At 53.6% G+C, this 22,693-nt stretch overlaps 1 protein-coding gene and 1 long non-coding RNA gene across 7 annotated transcripts; both read left to right on the top strand.

Annotated features, from left to right (window-relative positions):
• Positions 1-598: 598 nt before the first annotated feature.
• On the top strand, positions 599-20,737 carry RAB4B (RAB4B, member RAS oncogene family). 6 transcript variants are annotated; one of them, XR_013410689.1, is made up of 8 exons: positions 735-879; positions 2,482-2,562; positions 2,847-2,961; positions 6,191-6,253; positions 6,337-6,491; positions 9,322-9,417; positions 9,506-9,906; positions 18,198-19,166. XR_013410689.1 is itself a non-coding variant. In XM_077982883.1 (8 exons), exons 1-7 carry the CDS (start codon positions 864-866, stop codon positions 9,619-9,621), a joined length of 642 nt encoding a protein of 213 aa, XP_077839009.1. In that variant the 5' UTR covers positions 735-863; the 3' UTR covers positions 9,622-9,636; positions 20,477-20,737. The 6 variants fall into 6 exon arrangements, 5 of the variants coding, with proteins under 5 accessions (XP_028698641.1, XP_077839009.1, XP_077839008.1 ...); XM_077982883.1 differs by lacking the exon at positions 18,198-19,166 and adding an exon at positions 20,477-20,737 and having other exon boundaries at positions 9,506-9,636; XM_077982882.1 differs by having other exon boundaries at positions 6,337-6,526; positions 9,270-9,417; positions 9,506-9,636; positions 18,779-19,166.
• LOC144337507 (uncharacterized) lies at positions 3,326-5,895 on the top strand. Its single transcript, XR_013410696.1, has 2 exons — positions 3,326-4,940; positions 5,275-5,895. It is a non-coding gene; the product is annotated as an uncharacterized LOC144337507 (long non-coding RNA).
• Positions 20,738-22,693: the final 1,956 nt, after the last annotated feature.

Raw genomic sequence — 22,693 nt, forward strand, 5'->3', positions numbered from 1 at the left:
GGGGTGGGGTAGGGTGGGATGGGGACTATACAAATGAAATGTTTCTCTGGGTTCCTGAATCTAACCAGTTAACCCGCTGCATATGGTAACGTCAGTGGTTGCTAGGCAGTGTTTCACTGATGAAAGCCGTGTGCGGTAGGAGGGCTCCTAAGCTTAGGTTTCTGACACAAGCAAAGGAAAACCTAAGCAGCCCAACTAGGGGGTTGTAGTGTCCTCTCTAGACCAGTGGGAGGGAGCCAATGGGACTACGCGGAGGATATAAATCGCACAGCAAAGGTTTTCTTGGAAGATTATCTGCAAAGGGAGGCGGGAAGTAACCTGCGCCTATCTTCCGAGTTTTCCTCCTTTTTGCCTTTGAGACCAGTAACCGCTCCCGCCAGCTCAAGATCAGCTCCTCTTCCAGCCTCTTTCTGTCAATTCTGCCCGTGCCCCCTTCTTTGCATTCGTATCCCCTCCCCCAAGTCCGCTCCAATCCAATCCGGAGACTCGACTCTGCCCCCGGACTCCAGACTAAATCCGTTCCTCGGCTCGGCAAAGCAGCTCTGCACGTCCCTTCCCACTTGCTCAGCCAATCGCTGGCCTCGGCCCCGCCCCTTTGGGCTGGGCCCCTCTCATGCCACCAATCCGCGCCTTTTGTCCCGCCCTCTGCCCGCGAGTCCACCAATCCCGCCCTTCGGAAAGCGTGGTCTGGTATCCAGCTGCTGGAGCGGGTCGCGCTGGAGGGGGGCGGAGGCGGAAGTGGCGGTGCCGGGCCCGGGGAGTAGGAAGAAGCCGGGGCTGTAGCCGGAGTGGAGCGGCTGCCAGCCGAGGAGCAGGCGCGGCTGCGGCGCCATATTGCGGCCCTCAGCGGCCGCGACCGAGTCATGGCCGAGACCTACGGTGAGGGTGGTGGGCCGAAGCCGGGGTCCTGGGTCTGGGCCCCGGGAGGATGCGGCCTGTGGGAATGGGCGGGGCTTTGTAGATCAGGGGGCGGGGTCTGGTGTTATGGAGGCAGGGCCTAAGTGGATGCTGGGAGGGGTTTAGTGGGTCTGAGGCTGAGCTTAATCGATTTAGGTGGAGCCTGAAGGTCTGGTGCGTGGGTTAAATAGATCTGGGGCGGGATTTGAGGGAGCTGGTACTTAGGGGTTCAGGGAGGCCCTGAGGGAAGAGGTGGGCCTTAATGGATATGGGCGGAGCCTGAGTGAAGGGGCGGGGCTGACTGCGTGAATGGCAGGAGTCGGGCTTATGGGCTAGAGGGAACACTGGATGGAAGCTCGGGACCCTGGGGTTGATCTGGCTGGAGAGAGCTCTGGAATGGGTTTGGGTATGGGCTGTTCTTGAGTTAGGGGCAGGACTTAGTGGCAAGGGGTGGGGCTTATGCATGAGAATGGAGCCAGGGTCTGGGCAGAGGGAGGGAAGGAGAGGTCGGGAAGTGGAAAATCAGTAGGGATGCAGCACAGGAGGTGGTGATTGGAGGCGGGGGAAGCGCAGGTTTAGGAGTCAGAGGGAGCTGCATTCGTTCAACAAATACAGAAGAGAAGAGTGCAAAGACCCTGAGGTGAGAACCAGCTTGTCGTTTTCAGGGAATAGACTGAAGGTCAGGAGCTATAGTGGAGTGAATGAGTCAGAGGGTGGTAGGAGGTGAAGAGGAACAAGGGCTAGTTGGTAGTCCTTGTTTAAATAGCTTTCAAGAGACTTTAGCGATGGACTCTGGAGCCCTCGGCCTAAGTTTGAATCTCACTTCTGCCTAGCTCTGTCACTTGGGGCAAGTCAGTTAACCTCTCTGGCCTGTTTCCTCATCTGGAAAAGGGGAATAATTTTTAGGCTACCTCCCTCATAGAGTTTTCCTGAGGATGATGTGAGCTGTTGATGTGAGTAAAGACCTTTAGAGCTGTTCCTGGCCCACAACAACACACAATTGACCTATGTAACAAACCTGCACGTGTGGGCTGGGCACGGTGGCTCACGCCTGTAATCCCAGCACTTTGGGAGGCCAAGGTGGGCGGATCACCTGAGGTCGGGAGTTCGAGACCAGCCTGACCAACATGGAGAAACCCCGTCTCTACTAACAATACAAAATTAGCTGAGCGTGGTGGCGCATGCCTGTAGTCCCAGCTGCTCGGGAGGCTGAGGCAGGAGAATTGCTTGAACCTGGGAGGTGGAGGTTGCGGTGAGCCAAGATTGCGCCATTGCACTCCAGCCTGGGCAACAAAGAGTGAAACTCTTGTCTCGAAAAAACAAAAACAAGGACAAAAAAAACCTGCACATGTATCCCCTGAACCTAAAATAAAAGTTGAAAAAAATATATAGAATGTGCCTGGCACATGGCAAGTACTACATAAGAGTTATCTGTTACTGTTACCTATTGGTTTGTTTCTGCCTATGTCTGTTTCTCTCCCTCTAACTGTGACGGTTAGAGAGACAGATTGGATTGGAATCCATCTTTTTCCCTGTATCTTTCTCTCCCTGTGGGTATCCCTGATTTTGGCTCCATCTGGTCAGACTTCCTCTTCAAATTCCTGGTGATTGGCAGTGCAGGAACTGGCAAATCATGTCTCCTTCATCAGTTCATTGAGAATAAGTGTGAGTTTCCCGCAGTGGTCCTGGGAACCCTGAGCTGTGGCTATGGGCATGGTGTGGGCTGGTGGGCAGCTGGTGGGGAGGGCAGGGCTGGCCATAGGTACAAGTCCAGTCCTGGCTTTTTGGTCCTTGCTTTGTCATATGTCCTTTACTAGGTTCTCCTTGACCTCAGTCACTCCAGCAATGAGAATGGGTTTGTAGAGACTGAGAAGGCCTTGGAGGATGGGGGATCCTCTGAGCTGCCTCCTCTCTCCCTGCACTGCCCCTTCTGTTCCTCCCACTCCCAGTCAAACAGGACTCCAACCACACGATCGGCGTGGAGTTTGGATCCCGGGTGGTCAACGTGGGTGGGAAGACTGTGAAGCTACAGATTTGGGACACGGCTGGCCAGGAGCGGTTTCGGTAGGTGGGCTGGGCTCCCAAAGGTGATGAGGAGAGAGAGAGAGAGGGAAAGAGAGAGAGAGACGTGTGTGTAGAGTCACTTGGAGACACTGAGAGGGCAGACAAGGCAGAGAGAGAGAGAAGAGACACTGTAGTTAGCAGGTATATATATCCAAGGAGAGAGGGAGTACTGGAGAGAGAAAGAGATGGCGGAAGAAAAAGAGGTAGGGGCCAGATGCAGTGGCTCATGCCAGTAATCCCCGTGCTTTGGGAGGCCAAGGTGGGAAGATTGCCTGAGCCCAGAAGTTCGAGACCAGCCTGGGCAACATAGCGAGACCCCCATCTCAAAGAAAGAAAAAGAGATAGAGAAAAGTGGCTTGGGGAGGGGGTGAGGGATAGAGACTAAGAGACATTGAAACAGAAAGAGAAGGGGAAACTTGAGAGACACACACCCAGAAAGGAAAAGAGCAAGAGAGACAGAGACTAAGAGAATTGAAGAGAATGATAAGGGAGGTAAGGAGGCCCGGCACAGTGGCTCACACCTATAATCCCAGCACTTCGGGAGGCTGAGGCGGGTGGATCACTTGAGGTCAGGAGTTCGAGACCTGTCTGCCACCATGGTGAAACCCTGTCTCTACTAAAAATACAAAAAAAAATTTAGCTAGGCTGTGGTGGTGGATGCCAGTTACTCGGGAGGCTGAGGCAGGAGAATTGCTTGAACCTGGGAGGCACAGGTTGCAGTGAGTCAAGATTGCACCAGTTCTCCCCAGCTGGCGTGACAGAGCGAGACTCTGTCTCAAAAATAAATAAATAAATAAAGGAGGTGAGGAGACACAGAGAAACAGGTCAGAGGCAGAGAGGGAGACAGGGCAAGTCGGACAGGTGTAGTTGGACATTGAATGAATGAATGAATGCATAGATTTATGGAAAGGCAAGGGTGAGCATGAGAGCCACAGAGATGGAGCAGAACGAGAGACAGCGAGAAATAGGGAACTGAAGACACACAGGCCAAGGCAGGAGAACCGCTTGAGTCCAGGAGTTTGAGACCAGCCCAGGCAACATTGTGAAATCCCATCTTTCCAAAAGACAAATGGAGAAATGGACGTGTTGTGGGAGAGGGAGACGGAAATGCATAGGGCTCAACACATGGTAGGTCTTCAGGAAATGACTGCAGAAAAGTTGATCGACACATAGAAACCTTAGGCGAGTCTGAGAAACAGAGACAGAGAGCAGGGAGAGAAATAGAGGGAATTCGGTCCGTGGAAAAGTGTGATCTATGGCAGCATAGTAGCTGAGTTAATACTTGTGTATGGATTCACTGCCTGAGGTGCACAGAGCCCAGAGGCAGAGAGACGGGCTGAAGGATAGACAGGTGTGTGGCATGGGCTAGGTTTACGGTGAGTGCTTAGTAAATGCTTGTGGAATGATTGCATGAGTTCCAGAAGGACCCAGACTGGTGAGACTGAGAATGCAGAGTTGGCTACACTGGGAAGGAGCCTCCACCTGACACAGCAGGACAATGATAAGCAGATGTTGCATAGCGCTTGGGCAGGGCCAGGCAAACGGGAGATTTGCTCAGAAAATGTTGAATGAACGAATGCACAAATGCATGGGAAGGCAAAAGTAAGCACGAGAGAGCCAGAGATATGAAACAAACAAAAAAGACAGGGAGAAATAGGAAATTAAATAGGGCCAGCCACGGTGGCTCACACCTGTAATCCCTGTACTTTGGGAGGCCTAGGCGGGTGGATCACTTGAGGTCAGGAGTTCAATACCACACTGGCCAGCATGGCGAAACCCCATCTCTACTAAAAATACAAAAATTAACTGGATGTGGCAGTGCATGCCTGTAATCCCAGCTACTTGGGAGGCTAAGGCAGGAGAATCACTTGAATCTGGGGGGCAGAGGTTGCAGTGAGCTGAGATCACGCCATTGCACTTCAGCCTGGGTGAAAGAGCAAAACTCCATCTCAATCAATCAATCAATCCATAAAAGACACGTAGGGCCGGGCGCGGTGGCTCAAGCCTGTAATCCCAGCACTTTGGGAGGCCGAGACGGGCGGATCACGAGGTCGAGAGATCGAGACCCTCCTGGCTAACATGGTGAAACCCCGTCTCTACTAAAAAATACAAAAAACTAGCCGGGCGAGGTGGCGGGCGCCTGTAGTCCCAGCTACTCGGGAGGCTGAGGCAGGAGAATGGCGTAAACCCGGGAGGCGGAGCTTGCAGTGAGCTGAGATCCGGCCACTGCACTCCAGCCTGGGCGGCAGAGCGAGACTCCGTCTCAAAAAAAAAAAAAAAAAAAAAAAAAAAAAAAAAAAAAAAAAAAAAAAGACACGTAGGGCTGGGCACAGTGGCTCACGCCTGTAATCCTAGCACTTTGGGAGGCCAAGGTGGGCGGATCACTTGAGGTCAGGAGTTTGAGATCAGACTGGCCAACATGGCAAAACCCCATCTCTACGAAAAATACAAAAATTAGCCGATGTGGTGGCATGCATCCGTAATCCTGGCTACTCAAGAGGCTGAGGTGGGAGAATCGCTTGAACCCAGGAAGTGGCGGTTGCAGTGGTTGCAGTGAGCCGAGATCATGGCGCACTGCAGCCTGGGAGACAGAGTGAGACTCTTACTAAAAAAAAAAAAAAAAAAAAAAAAAGACCCATAGCTTAAGGCAGGAGAATCACTTGAGCCCAGGAGTTGGAGACCAGCCTGGGCAACCTAGCAAAGCCCCATCTTTACAAAAAATATTAAGAACTTAGCCAGGTGTGGTGGTGCACACTGGTAGTCCCAGATACTCCAGAGGCTGAGGTGGGAGGATCCCTCCCCTGGGAGACTGAGCCCAGGAGTTCGAGGATGCAGTGAGCCGAGATTGTGCCACTCACTCCAACCTGGGCTATAGAGCAAGACCATCAGACAAATTAAAATTAAAATTACAAAAAGACACACATGTAAGAGACATAGAGAGAAAGAGACCGATGGAAAGACAGGGACAGGGAGAGACAAAGACGGGAGACTTACAGACAGAGGCAGCTGGCCAGCTAAGTGAGATGGAAGCTGAGAGAGGCAAAGAGAGAGGGACTGCAAGGATGCAAGAACAGAGAGGAATTGCATGGCGACCCAACCAAGGCCAGGTTTTGGGGGATGGGCCAGCAGTGAAGGGGGGCCTCCGAGCCACCAGTCTCTGTCTGCAGAGGGGGGCATTCTCGGGGCAGACCCCAGCCTTGGGGGTGACTGGGTCCCCCTGGCCCCACAGGTCGGTGACGCGGAGTTATTACCGAGGGGCAGCTGGAGCCCTGCTGGTGTACGACATCACCAGGTGGGTGCCCGGGGTGGGTGGGTGGGGCAGGGCATGGGTGGCTCCTCTCTGCACTGCCTCCCTCCCCTCTCCCTTCTCCACAGCCGGGAGACGTACAACTCACTGGCTGCCTGGCTGACGGATGCCCGCACCCTGGCCAGCCCCAACATCGTGGTCATCCTCTGTGGCAACAAGAAGGACCTGGACCCTGAGCGGGAGGTCACTTTCCTGGAGGCCTCCCGCTTTGCCCAGGAGAATGGTGAGGGCTGTGTCGTGGACCAGGTGGTGGTGGGGGTAGACAGTCCACAGGGACCGTGGGTTTACTGGCTCTGAGTGGCTGTGCCCAGCAGGGGAACGTGGAGGTTCAGAGGTCTGGGTTCAAAATTGAGTGTTGGCTGGATATGGTGGCTCACACATGTAATCCCAGCAGTTTGGGAGGCCAAAGTGGGAGGATTGCTTGAGCCCAGGAGTTTGAGACCAGCCTGGACAACATAGTGAGATCCTATCTCTACAAAAAATTTTAAAAATTAGGTGGGTGTGGTGGCTTATACCTGTAGTCCCAGCTACAGTGGAGGCTGAGGCAGGAGGATCGCCTGAGCCTGAGAGTTTAAGACTTCAGTGAGCTGTGATCACGACATCGTACTCTAGTCTGGGAGACAGAGCAAGACCCTGTCTCCAAAAAAAAAAAAAACAAAAAACAAACAAAAAATCCCTAAGTGTTGACCCCAGTGAGCTGTGTGATTACGCTGGTTCTCAGTTTCCTCATCTGGAAAGTGGGATCACAGTGTTTCCGCCTCACAGTGTGCTGTGATGATTAAGGGAGATTGTCTGTGGAAAGTCCTCAGCACCTGCCACAGAGCGGGTGCTACATTAATATTGGCTGCTAAGGTTTCGCCTACAGTGGGGAGGCAGCACAGGGTATTGGTTTAATTAATTATTTTATTATATTTTATTTTATCTATTTTTCCCTCCTACCGCACCTTCCCGGGTATTGGTTTAATGTAGAGATTGCAATCCCAGATGGCCCTGGGTGAAAAGCAGTTTTTTTTTTTTTTTTTTTGAGACGGAGTCTTGCTCTGTCACCCAGACTGGAGTACAGTGGTGCAATCTCGGCTCACTGCAACTTCTTTTTTTTTTGAGACGGAGTCTAGCCCTGTCGCCCAGGCTGGAGTGCAGTGGCGCAATCTCGGCTCACTGCAAGCTCCGCCTCCCGGGTTCACGCCATTCTCCTGCCTCAGCCTCCTGAGCAGCTGGGACTACAGGCGCCAGCCACCGCGCCCGGCTAATTTTTTGTATTTTTAGTAGGGATGGGGTTTCACTGTGGTCTCCATCTCCTGACCTCGTGATCCGCCTGCCTCGGCCTCCCAAAGTGCTGGGATTACAGGCGTGAGCCATGGCGCCCGGCCTCAAGTGATTCTTCTGCCTCAGCCTCCCGAGTATCTGGGACTACAGGCACACGCCACCACACACTTTTGTATTTTTAGTAGAGACGGGGTTTCACCATATTGGCCAGGCTGATCTTGAACTCCTGACCTTGTGATCTGCCCGCCTCAGCCTCTCAAAGTGCTGGGATTACAGGTGTGAGCCACCACACCCGGCAAAAGGCACATTTTTGAATATAGGAGATGGGATGGGGTAGATCCTAGAGTAACAGGCACTAGTGTTAAGGGGAGTGCAGCATACTGACAACCCACACCAAAAGGCTTGCAAGGGCCAACCACAATGGCTCACACCTGTGATCCCAGCATTTTGGGAGGCCAAGGTAGGAGGATCACTTGAGGTCAGGAGTTTGAGACCAGCCTGTGTAACAGAGGGAGACCCTACCTCTACAAAAAAAGAAAAAAAAAAAATAGCTGGGCGTGGTGGTATATGCCTGTGGTCCGGGCTACTTAGGAGGTTGAGGCAGGAGGATCACTTGAGCCCAGAAATTCGAGGCTGCAGTGATCTATGATCGCACCACTGCACTCCAGCCTAGGGGACAGAGAGATACTTTGTCTCAAAGAAAAAAACAAAGAAAAAGGGTTTGCAAGTATAAACTCATTTGAAAACATTGTGTTGGCCAAACCACCCACATCTGGTGGCTTGAGATCTGCTTATGTTCCCCTGGTTTGCAACCTCCAGGTTTTAAAGGAGGTTTTGCCATCAGAGAGGTGTGGGTGTGAATCCAGCTCTGATTTTCTGACTGTGGGACCTTGTCACGAGGCTGATGGGTAACTCTGGTTGGCCTGTGCCTGTCCTAGATGGTGCTAGGGACACAGTGTTGGAGACAGCCCTAGGCCCAACCTGCATGGAGCTCACAGTTCAGTGGGTGGGGGTGGAAGGACAGACCCGCTTGCCAGACAGTGACAGCCCAGAAAGGTCAGGGCTTGACGGCGAAGCACCGGGAGAGAGGGGTGAGAGCCAGCAGGGGAGAGCCCCAGAGGGGCCAGGGCCAGGATTGGGGGAGCTGGCAGAGGGATTGGGGTGGGATGGAGAACCCAGGCAGAGGGGTCAGGGCTGGGATAAGGCAGGCAGAGGCAGAGAGGTCAGGTGGGATGATGGGGCACAGGGAAAGGAGTTACATGGAATGGGGAGCGTGAGCAGAGGGTTGGGGTGGGATGGGGAGCCCAGGTAGAGGGGTCAAGCCCAAGTTTGGGGGGCACAGGCAGAGTGGTTGCATGGGATGGGGGAGCATGGGCAGAGGGGTCAGGGGTGGAATGGGGCAGGCCCAGGCAGAAGGGTCTGGGGGGTACAACGGGGACCCAGGCAGAGGGTTGGGGCCAGGATGAGGAGGCACAAGCAGAGGGGTCAGGGCCAGGATAGGGGGCCACAAGAAGCTGTGGGAGCCCTAAGTAGGCACCTTACCCAGCCTAGGCAGTCAGGGAGGACTTCCTGGAGGAGGAGCTGTGTGAGCTGAGCTCTGAAGGAAGAGCTGGGTGGGCATATGGGGAAGTGGACATCAATGGCAGGGAAATGGCATGCGCAGAGGCCTGAGGTGAGGGTAAGCAGAGATGGAACACTGGAGGAACAGGATGAGAGTCAGCAGGTGAGAGCTCAGTGGAGGGTGGGGACTGACTGGGGCCCTGACCTCAGAGTGTGTGCCCCTGCAGAGCTGATGTTTCTGGAGACCAGCGCTCTCACAGGTGAGAACGTGGAAGAGGCGTTCCTCAAGTGTGCCCGCACCATCCTCAACAAGATTGACTCAGGTGAGGCCCCGACCGGCCCAAGTGGGAGCGGAGGGCAGGCCTGGGGGTCTCCAGGCCACCAGTGCTGACCTCTCCCCTTCCCCGACAGGCGAGCTAGACCCCGAGAGGATGGGATCCGGCATCCAGTACGGGGACGCGTCCCTCCGCCAGCTTCGGCAGCCTCGGAGTGCCCAGGCCGTGGCCCCTCAGCCGTGTGGCTGCTGAGCCTTGTGGAGCCAGGTGGGACACTGGGGGCTCAGAGAGGCAGGGTGGTCTCCTGGGAATGGGGGAGGTGGTGTGGAGATAGACACTGAACATGTCATGGCAAGAGAAACAGAGTGAGAGAGAAAGATGCAAAAGCACACAAGCTAAAGCAGGCATCTGGCTGGGCGCAGTGGCCGGTAATCTCAGTGCTTTGGGAGGCCCAGGTGGGCGGAGGCAGTTCATTGGGTAGGGGTGGAGGGACAGACCCACTTCCAGACAGTGACAGCTCAGAAACGTCAGGGCCAGGCTGGGCACAGTGGCTCACACCTGTAATCCCTGCACTCTGGAAGGCTGAGGCGGGTAGATCACCTGAGGTCAGGAGTTCGAGACCAGTCTGGCCAACATGGTGAAACCCCCGTCTCTACTAAAAATACAAAAATTAGCCGGGTGTGGTGGCAGGTGCCTGTAATCCCAGCTACTTGGGAAGTTGAGGCAGGAGAATCGCTTGAACCCAGGAGGTGGAGGTTGCAGTGAGCTGAGGTCACGCCATTGCACTCTAGCCTGGGTGACAAGAGCAAGACTTCGTCTCAAAAAAAAAAAAAAAAAAGAAAGGTCAGGACCAGATGGGGAAGCACTGGGAGACTGGGGGAGATGGGTCAGAGCCAGCAGGGGAGAGGCCCAGGGGGGTCAGGGCCAGGGTCAGGGCACAGGCAGAGGGATCAGGGGTGGGATAGGGCAGGCAGAGGGGTCAGGGTGGGATGAGGGGACACAGGCAGAGGGGTTGCATGTGATGCGGGGGGATACATAAGGTCAGGTGTTCGAGACCAGCCTGGCCAACATGGTGAAACCCCTTCTCTACTAAAAATACAAAAATTAGCCAGGCATGGTGGTACATGCCTATATTCTCAGCTACTCGGGAGGCTGAGGCAGGAGAATCACTTGAACCTGGGAGGTGGATGTTGCAGTGAGCCAAGATTTAGCCACTGCATTCCAGGCTGGGCGACAGAGCAAAACTCCGTCTCAAAAAAGAAAAAAAAAAAGGAGACATCTTCCGGGCCACAGGGAATCCGCCTGTCCCCTGCAGCTCCAGGCCAGCTTCCTGCCCTAGACCTTGACCCTTCCACTCATAGTTCTCCAACGATTTATTGAGCGCCTGCTGTGTGCCAGGCCCTGCTCAAGACACTGGGGATATAGCAGGGAGTAAAACAGACTCCCATCCTCATGGTGCTGACATTCTCTTTGGAGGAGACAGGTGATAAACGAGATGTGAGTCGGCTGGGTGCAGTGGCTCACACCTGTAATCCCAGCACTTTGGCAGGGTGAGATGGGAAGATCACTTTGAGACCAGGCTGGGCAACAAAGCAACCTTATCTCCACAAAAAGTTGTTTAAAATTAGTCAGGTGTGGTAGTGTGCACCTGGAGTCCCAGCTGCTCAGGAGGCTGAGGTGGGAGGATGACTTGAGCCCAGGAGTTTGAGGCTGCAGTGAGCTGTGACCATGCACCACTGCACTCCAGCCTGGGTGACAGAACGAGACTGTCTCAAAACAAAACAAAAAAAAGGGCCGGGCGCGGTGGCTCACGCCTGTAATCCCAGCACTTTGGGAGGCCGAGGCAGGCGGATCACAAGGTCAGGAGATCAAGACCACGGTGAAACCCCGTCTCTACTAAAAATTACAAAAAATTAGCCGGGCGCGGTTGTGGGCGCCTGTAGTCCCAGCTACTCGGGAGGCTGAGGCAGGAGAATGGCGTGAACCCGGGAGGCGGAGCTTGCAGTGAGCCAAGATCGCGCCACTGCACTCCAGCCTGGGCGACAGAGCGAGACTCCGTCTCAAAAAAAAAAAAAAAAAAAGAAAAGAAATACATAAGTAAAGTATGTAGTAGTGAGGGAGGTAAGAACTATGGAGAAAAATAAAACAAGCACAAATGGGTGGATAGGGTGGAGGAGTGTACTTTTTTTTTCTTTGAGACGGGGTATCGCTCTGTCACCCAGGATGGAGTCCTGTGGCACGACTCGGCTCCCTGCAACCTCCGCTTCTGGGGTTCAAGTGATTCTCCCGCCTCAGCCTCGTGAGTAGCTGAGATTACAGGTGACTACCACCGTGCCCAGCTAATTTTTTGTATTTTTAGTAGAGATGGGGTTTCACCATGTTGCCCAGGCTGGTCTCAAACTCCTGACCTCAAGTGATCCACCCACCCTCAGCCTGCTAAAATGTTGGGATTACAGGCGTGAGTCACTGCACCTGGCCAAGAGTGTACTTTTTTTTTTTTTCTTTTGAGACGGAGTTTCACTCTTGTTGCCCAGGCTGGAGTGCAATGGCTCAATCTTGGCTCACTGCAACTTCTGCCTCCCGGGTTCAAGCAATTCTCCTGCCTCAGTCTCCTGAGTAGTTGGGATTATAGGCATGCTAATTTTGTATTTTTAGTAGAGACGGGGTTTCTCCATGTTGGTCAGGCTGGTCTGGAACTCCCGACCTCAGGTGATCTGCCTGCCTTGGCCTTCCAAAGTGCTGGGATTACAGGCACCCATCCTTTTTTTTTTTTTTTGAGATGGAGTCTCGCTCTGTCACCATGCTGGAGTGCAGTGGCATGATCTTGGCTCACTGCAACCTCTGCCTCCTGGGTTCAAGCGATTCTCCTGCCTCAGCCTCCCGAGTAGGTAGGACTACAGGTGTGTGCCACCACGCCCAGCTAATTTTTGTATTTTTAGTAGAGACGGTTTCACCACGTTGGCCAGGTTGGTCTCGATCTCTTGACCTCGTGATCCGCCCACCTCAGCCTCCCAAAGTGCTGGGATTACAGGTGTCAGCCACCGCACCTAGGCTAGAGTGTACTTTTAAACAAGATGATGGAAGCCTCACTGAGAAGATGACATTTGAGTAAAGGAGGGGAGATAGGGAGGCCTGTGGGGATCTGGGGCAAGAGCGTTGCCCGAGAGCACAGCAAGTGCAACGCTGCTAGTGAGGGGCATGCCTGGCGTGGGTGAGGGTGACCGAAGCAGCCAGTGTGGGCGTCATGGAGGACCTGTGTGTGTGTTGCGGGTACAGCATGAGATGGGGTCAGGGGTTGGAGGAAGCAGATCAGTTAGGGCCCGTAGGCCCTGGGGAAGCCTCTGGCTTATACCCTGTGTGGGAGCCACGGGAAGCTTCTGAACAGAGGAGGGACAGGATCCGATTCAGGGGTTCATAGAGTTCCTCTGCCTGCATAAAGAGAAGAGGCTGTGAGGGGCGGAGGGGGTCACCAGGACACCAGAGAGGAAGCTGCTGCAAAGTCCAGGGGAGAAATGGTGGAGGACAGGACGAGGGGGCGGGCAGAGGAATGGCTGAGAAGGGAATAGGGTGCATGTCCTCCCTAGACTCTTTGTCTTCCAGTTTTGGCCAATCTTTTTTTTTTTTCCTTTGGTCCTATCTTTTTTATTATTATTTTTTTGAGACAGAGTCTCACTTTGTTGCCCAGGCTGGAGTGCAGTGGCATGATCTCGGCTCACTGCAAGCTCTGCCTCCCGGGTTCACGCCATCCTCCTGCCTCAGCCTCTCGAGTAGCTGGGACTACAGGCACCCGCCACCACGCCTGGCTAATTTTTTGTATTTTTTTTAGTAGAGACGGGCTTTCACCGTGTTAGCCGGGTTGGTCTCGATCTCCTGACCTTGTGATCCGCCTGCCTCGGGCTCCTAAAGTGTTGGGATTACAGGCGTGAGCCATTTTTTTTGTTTTGTTTTGTTTTAGAGAGAATCTCACTCTGTCACCCAGGCTGTAGCGCAGTGGCACCATCTTGGCTCACTGTGACCTCCGCCTCCTGGGTTCAAGTGAATCTCCTGCCTCAGCCTCCCAAGTAGCTGGGATTACAGCCGTGTACCACCATGGCCAGCTAGTTGTTTTTTGTTTTTTTTTTTGAGATGGAGTCTCACTCTGTTACCCAGGCTGGAGTGCAGTGGCACGGTCTCGGCTCATTGCAACCTCCGCCTCCTGGGTTCAAGCGAGTCTTCTGCCTCAGCCTCCCGAGTAGCTGGGACTACAGGCGCGCGCCACCATGTCTGGCTAATTTTTTGTATTTTTAGTAGAGACGGGGTTTCACCGTGTTAGCCAGGATGGTCTTGATCTCCTGACCTCATGATCCACCCGCCTTGGCCTCCCAAAGTGCTGGGATTACAGGCGTGAGCTACTGCACCTGGTCAATTTTTGTATTTTTAATACAGATGGGTTTTGCCATGTTTGTGAGGCTGGTGTCAAACTCCTGACCTCAGGTGATTCACCGGCCTCGGCCTCCCAAAGTGCTGGGGTTACAGGCCTGAGCCACCGCGCCCGGCCAATCCTGTCTCCTTTTGATGTGGCCACTGGGTCTTTCTAATACACACATCTGCTCCTCTCGCTCCCTTGTTCAAAACCATCCATGCCTCTCAGGGTCCCAGGACACAGCGGAACTCCTCAGCCTGGTGTTTGACCCTCTGCAGGGACTGGCCCCTGCCAGCCCAGCCTCACCGGCCTCAGCCACTTGTCCGTCTCCCTACCTCTCAGGCCACTCCAGCCACACTGAAGTTCTTCCCATTCCTCTGGGCCCTTGCTCATCATGCTGGGCCTCTGCCTGCAACACCATTCCTACCCTGTTTTCCCTGGCAACCTCCTTCCCTCCTCCAGGAAGCACTACTTGTTCCTCCATGCTTGGTCCAAACTTTTTTTTTTTTTTTTTTTTTTTTTGAGATAGAGTCTCACTCTGTCACCCAGGCTGGAGTGCAGTGGCGTGATCTCAGCTCACCGCAACCTCCGCTCCTGGGTTCAAGCAATTCTGGTGCCTCAGCCTCCTGAGTAGCTGGGACTATTGGCACCGGCCACCAATGCCTGCTAATTTTTTTGTATTTTTAGTAGAGACAGGGTTTCACCATGTTGGCCAGCTGCTCACAAACTCCTGGCCCCAAGTGATCCACCCACCTCAGCATCCAAAGTGCTGGGATTATAGGCGTGAGCCACTGCACCCGGACCCAAACTTCTTGATGGGCTTTCAAAACCCTGCAGGGTTTGGTCCCATTCCCCCCTCTCTGGGGGATGTGATGTCTTGCCAATTCTCCCTTCTATACTTCATGCTCAATCCCCTCCCAGCCCTTGGCAGCTCCAGGGTGGGACAGGTGGGGAACAGGTGGTTAGACCTTGGATCTACTTGGAAGGCAGAGCCAACATGATTTCCTGATGGAACGGATGTGTAATCTGAAAGAGAGAGAGGAATCAAGGATGATGTCTTCAGAAAGTGCTCTCTTGTCCTTCCAGCACTTTGCACCTGCTGTGCCTGAGCAAGAAGTTTGCTTATCTGTAAAATGAGGCTAATAATAGCACCTGCTTCTATAGGTGTTGAGAAGAAATAAGTTAATTCACGAAAGTGCTCAGAATGGCGCCTTGTGGTCAAGACTTGATCGATGAGGGCTGTTTTTAAAGTTTTCTTCTTAGCCATCTTTGGGCTGAGCTCAAAGGAATGGGTGTGTCCTCTTCACCTCAGGGCGTAGCAGAGACTCTGTCCTAGAGTTTGCCCTCAGTAGGTCAAATGTAACAAGGCAAGGCTTTCTCACACTTTGTTGACTGCAATCTGCAGGAAGAAATATATTTTACGTGTTGATCTAGGACTGACTGTAGAAGATCCCACCCACATATAAAACTCAAACACATTTTCCTACCACCAGTATTCTTTCGTTTTTTGGCACTGAAGTGAAAGTCACATAACATACATTTACGTGACTTTTCAAAGTGTATAATTCAATGGCATTCAGTTCATTCACAGGGTTGTGCAATCACCACCTCTGTGTTGTTCCAGAATGTTTTCTTTTTTTTTTTTTTTTTTTTTTTGAGACAGAGTCTCGCTCTGTTACCCAGCTAGAGTGCAGTGGAGCGATCTTGGCTCACTGCAACCTCCGCCTCCCGGGTTCAAGCGATTCTCCTGCCTCAGCCTCTGGAATAGCTGGAATTACAGGCATGCACCACCACACCCACCTAATTTTTGTATTTTTAGTAGAGTCGGGGTTTGACCATGTTGGCCAGGCTGGCTCGAACTCCTGACCTCAGGTGATCCACCCGCCTCAGCCTCCCAAAGTGCTGGGATTACAGGCGTGAGCCACTGTGCCTGGCCTCAGAATGTTTTCATTACCCTAAAAGGAAACCCCATACTTATTAAGCAGTCACTCTCCATTCCCCCAGCCCCTGGCAACTACCAATTTGTTTTCTGTCTCTGTTGGCCAATATAATATTCTTTTCCTTTACCTTTTTTTTTTGAGAAGGTTCTCACTTTGTCACCCAGGCTGGAGTGCAGTGGCACCATCTCAGCTCACTGCAGCCTTGACCTCCTGGGCTCAAGTCATCTACCCATCTCAGCCCCCCAAGTAACTGGGACTACTGGTGTGCACCACCACGCCCGGCTAATTTTTGTATTTTTATTTTTTGAAGAGATGGGGTTTCACTATGTTGCTCAGGCTGGTCTCGAACTCCTGAACTCAAGCGATTCACCCACCTCAGCATTCCTGTAAGTGCTGGAATTAAAGGTGGGAGCCACCATGCCTGGCCTCTTTTCCTTTTTTCTTTTCTTTCTTTCTTTCTTTTTTTTTTTTTTTTGAGATATGGTCTCACTGTTAGCCAGGTTGGTCTTAAACTTCTGACCTTGCTGGGTGTGGTTGCTCACGCCTGTAATCGCAGCACTTCGGGAGACTGAGGCGGGCAGATCACGAGGTCGGAGTTCGAGACCAGGGTGACCAACATGGTAAAACCCCATCTCTACTAAAAATACAAAAATTAGCTGAGCGTGGTGGCATGCGCCTGTAATCCCAGCTACTCAGGGGGCTGAGGCAGAGGAATCGTTTGATCCCTGGAAGCGGAGGTTGTAGTGAGCCGAGATCGCGCCACTGCAGTCCAGCATGGGTGACAGAGCAAGACTCTGTCTCAAAAAAAAAAAAACCCAAACCAAACCAAAACACAAAAACTCCTGGCCTCAAGCAATCCTCTACCTCAGCCTCCCAAAGTGCTAGGATTACAGACATAAGCCACCGAGCCCAGCCAACCAATATAATATATCTTTTAAAATTATTATTATTATTTTTTGAGATGGAGTTTCACTCATGTTGCCCACGCTGGAGTGCAATGGTGTGATCTCGGTTCACTGAAACCTCTGCCTCCCGAGTTCAAGTGATTTTCCTGCCTCAGCCTCCCTAGTAGCTGGGATTACAAGTGTCCACCACCCTGCCCAGCTAATTTATTTGTATTTTTAGTAGAGACAGGGTTTCAACATGTTGTCCAGGCTGGTCTCAAACTCCTGACCTCAGGTGATGCACCTGCATTTAAAAAAAATTTTTTTTTTTAAATAATGTTTTAATTTTGTAGAGACAGTGTCTGTGTTGCCCAGGCTGGTCTCGAACTCCTGGGCCTAAGTGATCCTCTCCTGCCTTTACTTCCCAAAGTGCTAGGATTATAGGTTTGAGCCACTGCACCCGCCCAATCAATAGAACATTCTTACTATATAGGATGCACTCTGATATTTGCTGTTCTATCCTATTCTATTTGAATTTAAAAATTGGTCAAGGCCCACCAAACTGATTTCCCCACCAAGGTAGTGACACACGTTAGAATTACCTGGAGAACTTTAAAATATACTGATGCCAGCCGGGCGCGGTGGCTCAAGCCTGTAATCCCAGCACTTTGGGAGGCCGAGATGGGCGGATCACAAGGTCAGGAGATCGAGACCATCCTGGCTAACATGGTGAAACCCCGTCTCTACTAAGAAATACAAAAAACTAGCCGGGCGAGGTGGCGGGCGCCTGTAGTCCCAGCTACTCGGGAGGCTGAGGCAGGAGAATGGCGTAAACCCGGGAAGCGGAGCTTGCAGTGAGCTGAGATCCAGCCACTGCACTCCAGCCTGGGCGACAGAGCGAGACTCCGTCTCAAAAAAAAAAAAAAAAATATATATATATATATATATATATATATATATATATATATATACTGATGCCCAGGCCTCACCCCAGAGATTCTGAAGTGGTTTCAGGACTTTTTTTTTTTCTTAATTAAAACATAAATAGAGATGGGGTCTCACTCTATTGCCCAGGCTGGTCTCAAACTCCTGGCCTCAAGCGATTCTCCCGCCTTGGCCTCCCAAAGTGCTGGGATTAAAGACATGAGCCAGCCAGTTTCAGCATTTCTGGAAGCTCCCAGTTAATGCTATATACAACCAAAGTGAGAAACAGTAACCTAACGTCTCCCCAGTTTGGGGAACACTGAAATGAGACTTAGAGCCAGGGTGATCCAGGAACATAGAGGGACTCAGAAAGATACAAAGGCAGGTTCATTTTATTTATTTATTTATTTAATTTTTTTGGAGATATAGAGTCTCCCTCTGCTACCCAGGCTGGAGTGCAGTGGTGTGACCTTGGCTCACTGCAACCTCCGCCTCCTGGGTTCAAGCGATTCTCCTGCCTCAGCCTGCCAAGCAGCTGGGACTACAGGCGCCTGCCACCATGCCTGGTTAATTTTTGTATTTTTAGTAGAGACAGGGTTTCACCATTGGCCATGCTGGTCTTGAACTTCTGACCTTGTGGTCTGCCCGTCTTGGCCTCCCAAAGTGCTGGGATTACAGGTGTGAGCCACCGCGCCCAGCCTATTTATTTTTTTGAGACAGTCTCACTCTGTTGCCTAGGCTGGAGTTCAGTGGCACAATCTTGGCTCACTGCAACCTCTACCTCTCAGGCTCAAGCCATCTTCCCACCTCAGCCCCCCAGGTAGCTGGGACTACTGGTGCATGCCACTACGCCTGGCTAATGTTTGTATTTTTTTGTAGAGATGGGGTTTCGTGGTGTCGCCTAGGCTGGTCTTAAACTTCTGGGCTCAAGCAATCCTCCCGCCTTGGCTTCCCACAGTGCTGGGATTACAGGCGTGAGCCACCGCGTCCAGCCAGATTCATGATATTTAGATGTGGAAATGTGGCTTTACAGACTTAGCTTTCTGAGGCAAACAAACAGGGAGATGCAGGTACCCTCAGCGCAAGCCCCAAATTACCTGCAGGGGAGAGACGGAAAATCAGACAATGTAGAAATTGGGAGAAGAAAGGTATGGACAGACCGATGTAGATAGGAGGGCAGGGAAATACCTGGAAATGAGATAGAGACCAGCTGGACAGACCCCAGGGACCCTGCAGGTCACCACACCCTTCTCTTTCAGCTCACCTGTTCTTCAGGACCAGCCCTGCCCTTCCGGCCGGGGCCCAGGCCCAGGCCCAGGCCCAGGCTCCGAGAGGCCATGTCCCAACCTGCCCTGGCCCCGGAGAAGCTGCGCCGCCACCTGTCCCCCTTCCTTGGTGGGGCCTGGCTTTGGGGCAAGACTGAGTCACGGGGGAAGGGGGATCCCGTACCTGCTGCTGCTTCCTCTGTCTTGGCTAACCTCTGTTCCCCTGAACCCCTAACCATACCCCAAGAGCTCCCAAAGCCTGAGACCAGGGTCATTTGTCCCTACCTCCCCGCCTGGCCCTGCTGTTGCTAGTACCTGTTATTTATTACCTGGAGGCCTGTCCAGCACCCACCCTACCCCCATAAAGCATTGTTTACACCTGTGTCTTGGCCTCCATTATTCTGAGATGGCAGGGAGATGGAAGAGGTCCCTGATGGAAGATTCAAATGTCATGGTGTTTGGGGGCCTTGTTTCTGTTTTTTGTTTGTTTGTTTTGAGATGGGAGTTTCCTTCTTGTTGCCCAGGCTGGTGTGCAATGGCGCGATCTTGGCTCACCACAACCTCCACCTCCCAGGTTCAAGAGATTCTCCTGCCTCAGCCTCCCGAGTAGCTGGGATTACAGGCATGCGCCACCATGCTCGGCTAATGTTGTATTTTTAGTAGAGATGGGGTTTCTCCATGTTGGTCAGGCTGGTCTCAAACTCCCGACCTCAGGTGGTCTACCCGCCTCAGCCTCTCAAAGTGCTGGAATTACAGGTGTGAGCCACTGGCATGGCCTTGGGGGCCTCGTTTCCTGATTGGACATGGTGTGGGGTATACCAAGCATGATGACTCAGGTGCCTGTTGCGGAGGGAGGGAATTTGTTACTGTGTGGACAGTTTGTGACAATCTGTGTTCTAAGCGCAAGTGTGTAAACATGCTGATGTCCCTGTGTTTGTGACGTGTACATGTTTCCAGTACCTGCGTATGGGATGATGTCTATAGGAATGTGTGCTGGTTGTGTGTGATGCTGATAGCTGTAACTGCTCTGTGGCCTTGGTGATTGTATTGGTGAGTGTATTGGTGAGGCTGGTATTGTTTGGGACATCAAGGCCAAGGGATGGGAATTTGGACCTATAGGTGGGCCTCCGGTCTGTGCATGCCTGATGCCTGAGAATCAGAGGCAGTGACTCACTACCGCTTGTGTGCCTGTGCATGTGTGCCCCTGAGGTCTGTGTGTGTTTCGGTGTGAATTTGGCTCCTTTTAAACACCCATGTGTGGCCAGGTGTGGTGGCTCATGCCTGTAATCCCAGCACTTTGGGAGGCCAAGGCAGATGGATCACTTGAGCCCAGGAGTTGGAGACTAGCCTGGGCAACACAGAGAGACCCCATCTACAAAAATAAAAAACAGAAAAAGTTAGCCAGGTGTCATGGTACACACCTGAAGTCCCAGCTACACCGGAAGCTGAGTTGTGAGGATCACTTTAGTTGGGAGGTTGGGCCTGCAGTGAACTGTGATCGTGCCACAGCACTTCAGCCTGGGCAGAAGGGTAAGACCCCATCTCAAAAACAAAACTAAACAAGAAACACCCTTGTGTGGCCATGAACCCTGTGTGTGCCCTGAGGACTGTGGGTTTTTGTGCAATCCTCACGCATGTGTAGATACCAGTATGCATGTCCTTGTGCTCACCCGAACCGCCCTACGCCCTCAGGTGGCCTGCTGGGGACTGGTGCAGCCCCCTGAAGACACTCCCAGTTGCTCGTCGCCCTCCCATCTCCGCGTCCGCCTTACCGACCCCGCGGGAGCCTTGAGTCCCAGCTCTCCAGAGTTACGGTGGAGGGGGCGGGGCATTCAAAATGACCTTATATTCCTTCGTCCCCCAAAATGTTCCCAGCTCTGTAGCGTTCCGTGGATTTTTTTTGTTTCATTTTTTAATTTTGTGTAAAGATAAGGTCTCACTCTGTTGCCCAGACTTTCCCTGGTTCTTTATTCTGATTCCCACGATTGTCCCGAGGGGGCAGGGCGGAGCGGGTCTTGAAAATACACATTGGCACAACATCCCTTCTAGTCCGCGTTCCCTTTTCTCAAGGGCATCCCGCACTTTTTCTCCTCCGTTATAAAAGATACTTATGTAAATTACTGACGTGCGAATTTACATACATTTGCCAACTAACTGCGCAGCCATTTATCCATCTCTCACCCCCGTTCCTGGGCTGCGAGGAGGAGGAGGAGCTAACCCTGTAAATGAAGTCACGCGCACCGCGCTGCCGAACCCGGTGCCCGCGCTGGGGGGGAACGCGGGGTGGGCCTGTTCGTGTAAATCACATAATTTGCGTGCTCCGCCCCGCCAACGCCACTTGATTCCAACATGCAGGAAACGCCCCCTCCCAGACCCGGCCCCTCACACTGCGATCCCCCTCCCGCGCAAAGGGGGCGGGGCGGAGGATGATGCAAATGAACCTCGTGTCGGCCACGGAGCCCTGTTTCCTTTTTCCTTGGCTGGGGGCTTGTCCCGAACTTCCTCGCCCAGCGCGGCTCAGGTCTGCGCAGGCGCCGTTGCCTCCGTTGGGGCGCGGTCACGTGCCCAACGGGCGAGGCGGGGCGGGGCGTCGCGCGCGGTGGGGGCGGGGTATGGCGCGCTGTGCGGCGCAGGGCGGCTGGCACAAACGGCGGCGCCGGGGCCGGAGGAAAAAGCTTGGTGAGGAGGTCGCGGGGCGAGAAGGGAGCGGGAGGAGACTGAGTCGGAGCCGGGGCGCCGACACGAACAGGGCGGGGTGTGGGGGCGCCCGCCGGGGCCTGCCAGGGCGACCCCGGTAAGGGGGATGTGGGTGCGGCGCGGGGGAGGGGACGCGCGCCGGGGACGTTGGGTGCCGGCCGTTGGGGGGGTTGGGGTGGGGGCGGGGAGCGCGCGCCGGGCGGAGGCCGCGGGGAGGGGGAGGGGAGGGGGTCCGAGCGGCCCCTAGGCCTTGTCCCTGTCGCTACAGCTCTCCAAAGTGGCCTCAGGGCCCGCCCGGGGTTGGGGGCGTGGGGGTGCCCCGGAGGAGGGTGCCTTTTTCCCTCGTCCTGTCTCCGGGTGCGTGCACCCTCTTCCGTCCTTCCCTCTGCCGCCGCGGACCCTCTCCCCGAGGGCCCCTCCCTTCGGTCAGTCTCGGGACCTCCCTTCCGTCTGGGCGTGTGTCCGCCCCCGGCCGGCTTCCTCCCGTCGGGCTCGGGTCGACCCTACCGCCCCGCTCCGTCCCGGGCCCTCCCTCCCAGCTTCCCTCCCAGCTTCCCTCCGGTCTGTTTTTCTGTCTCTGGGTCCCTCGTTCTCTTTGTCTTTGGACTCCCCAGTTTCCTCTGTCTTTTGACCCCCCCGCCCCCAACTCTGATTCTCTCAGAATCCCCCACATTTCTCTGTCTGTCTCTGGAACGCCGAGGCAGATCCCTCCTATTTTCCAAACTCCCTCCTTCCCACCCCTCCACACCACCCTTTTCTACTCCAGCCCTCCTTTCTCTGTCTTTGGTTACCGCGTCCCACAACCCGCACCACAGTCCTCTGTCTTAGGGTCGTCTACCCAGCCTCTGGCCTCCAGCCTTTCCCTATCACTGTCCCTTGTCTGTCAGCGGACTCTCACACCTCCAGATTCTCAGGGTCTTCTCCCCGACTTGGCCCCAGGTTTTGGGGGACCTCTATAGTCAAGTCTGTCCTGGTCGTCTTCCCCACTCCTGCCCATGCCATCCCCTCTTTCCCTAGCCTGCCTGTCTCTAGCTCCTCTCACATCCCTTTTCTTTTTCCTTTTTCTAGCCACCCTGAAGGGTCCCTTCCCAAGCCCTTAGGGACGGCAGAGGACTTGGGGACCAGCAAGCAACCCCCAGGGCACGAGAAGAGCTCTTGCTGTCTGCCCTGCCTCACCCTGCCCCACGCCAGGCCTGGTGGCCCCCAGCTGCA

This window comes from Macaca mulatta, chromosome 19, assembly GCF_049350105.2.
Source record: "Macaca mulatta isolate MMU2019108-1 chromosome 19, T2T-MMU8v2.0, whole genome shotgun sequence".
Lineage (NCBI taxonomy): Eukaryota > Metazoa > Chordata > Mammalia > Primates > Cercopithecidae > Macaca > Macaca mulatta.

Bases quoted from the DNA above. Each gene is read 5' to 3' on its own strand.
- RAB4B (XM_077982882.1), top strand. The intron at 2,563-2,846 runs GTGAGTTTCCCG...TCCCACTCCCAG, and splicing joins TCAGTTCATTGAGAATAAGT to TCAAACAGGACTCCAACCAC. The intron at 6,254-6,336 runs GTGGGTGCCCGG...CCTTCTCCACAG, and splicing joins CTGGTGTACGACATCACCAG to CCGGGAGACGTACAACTCAC.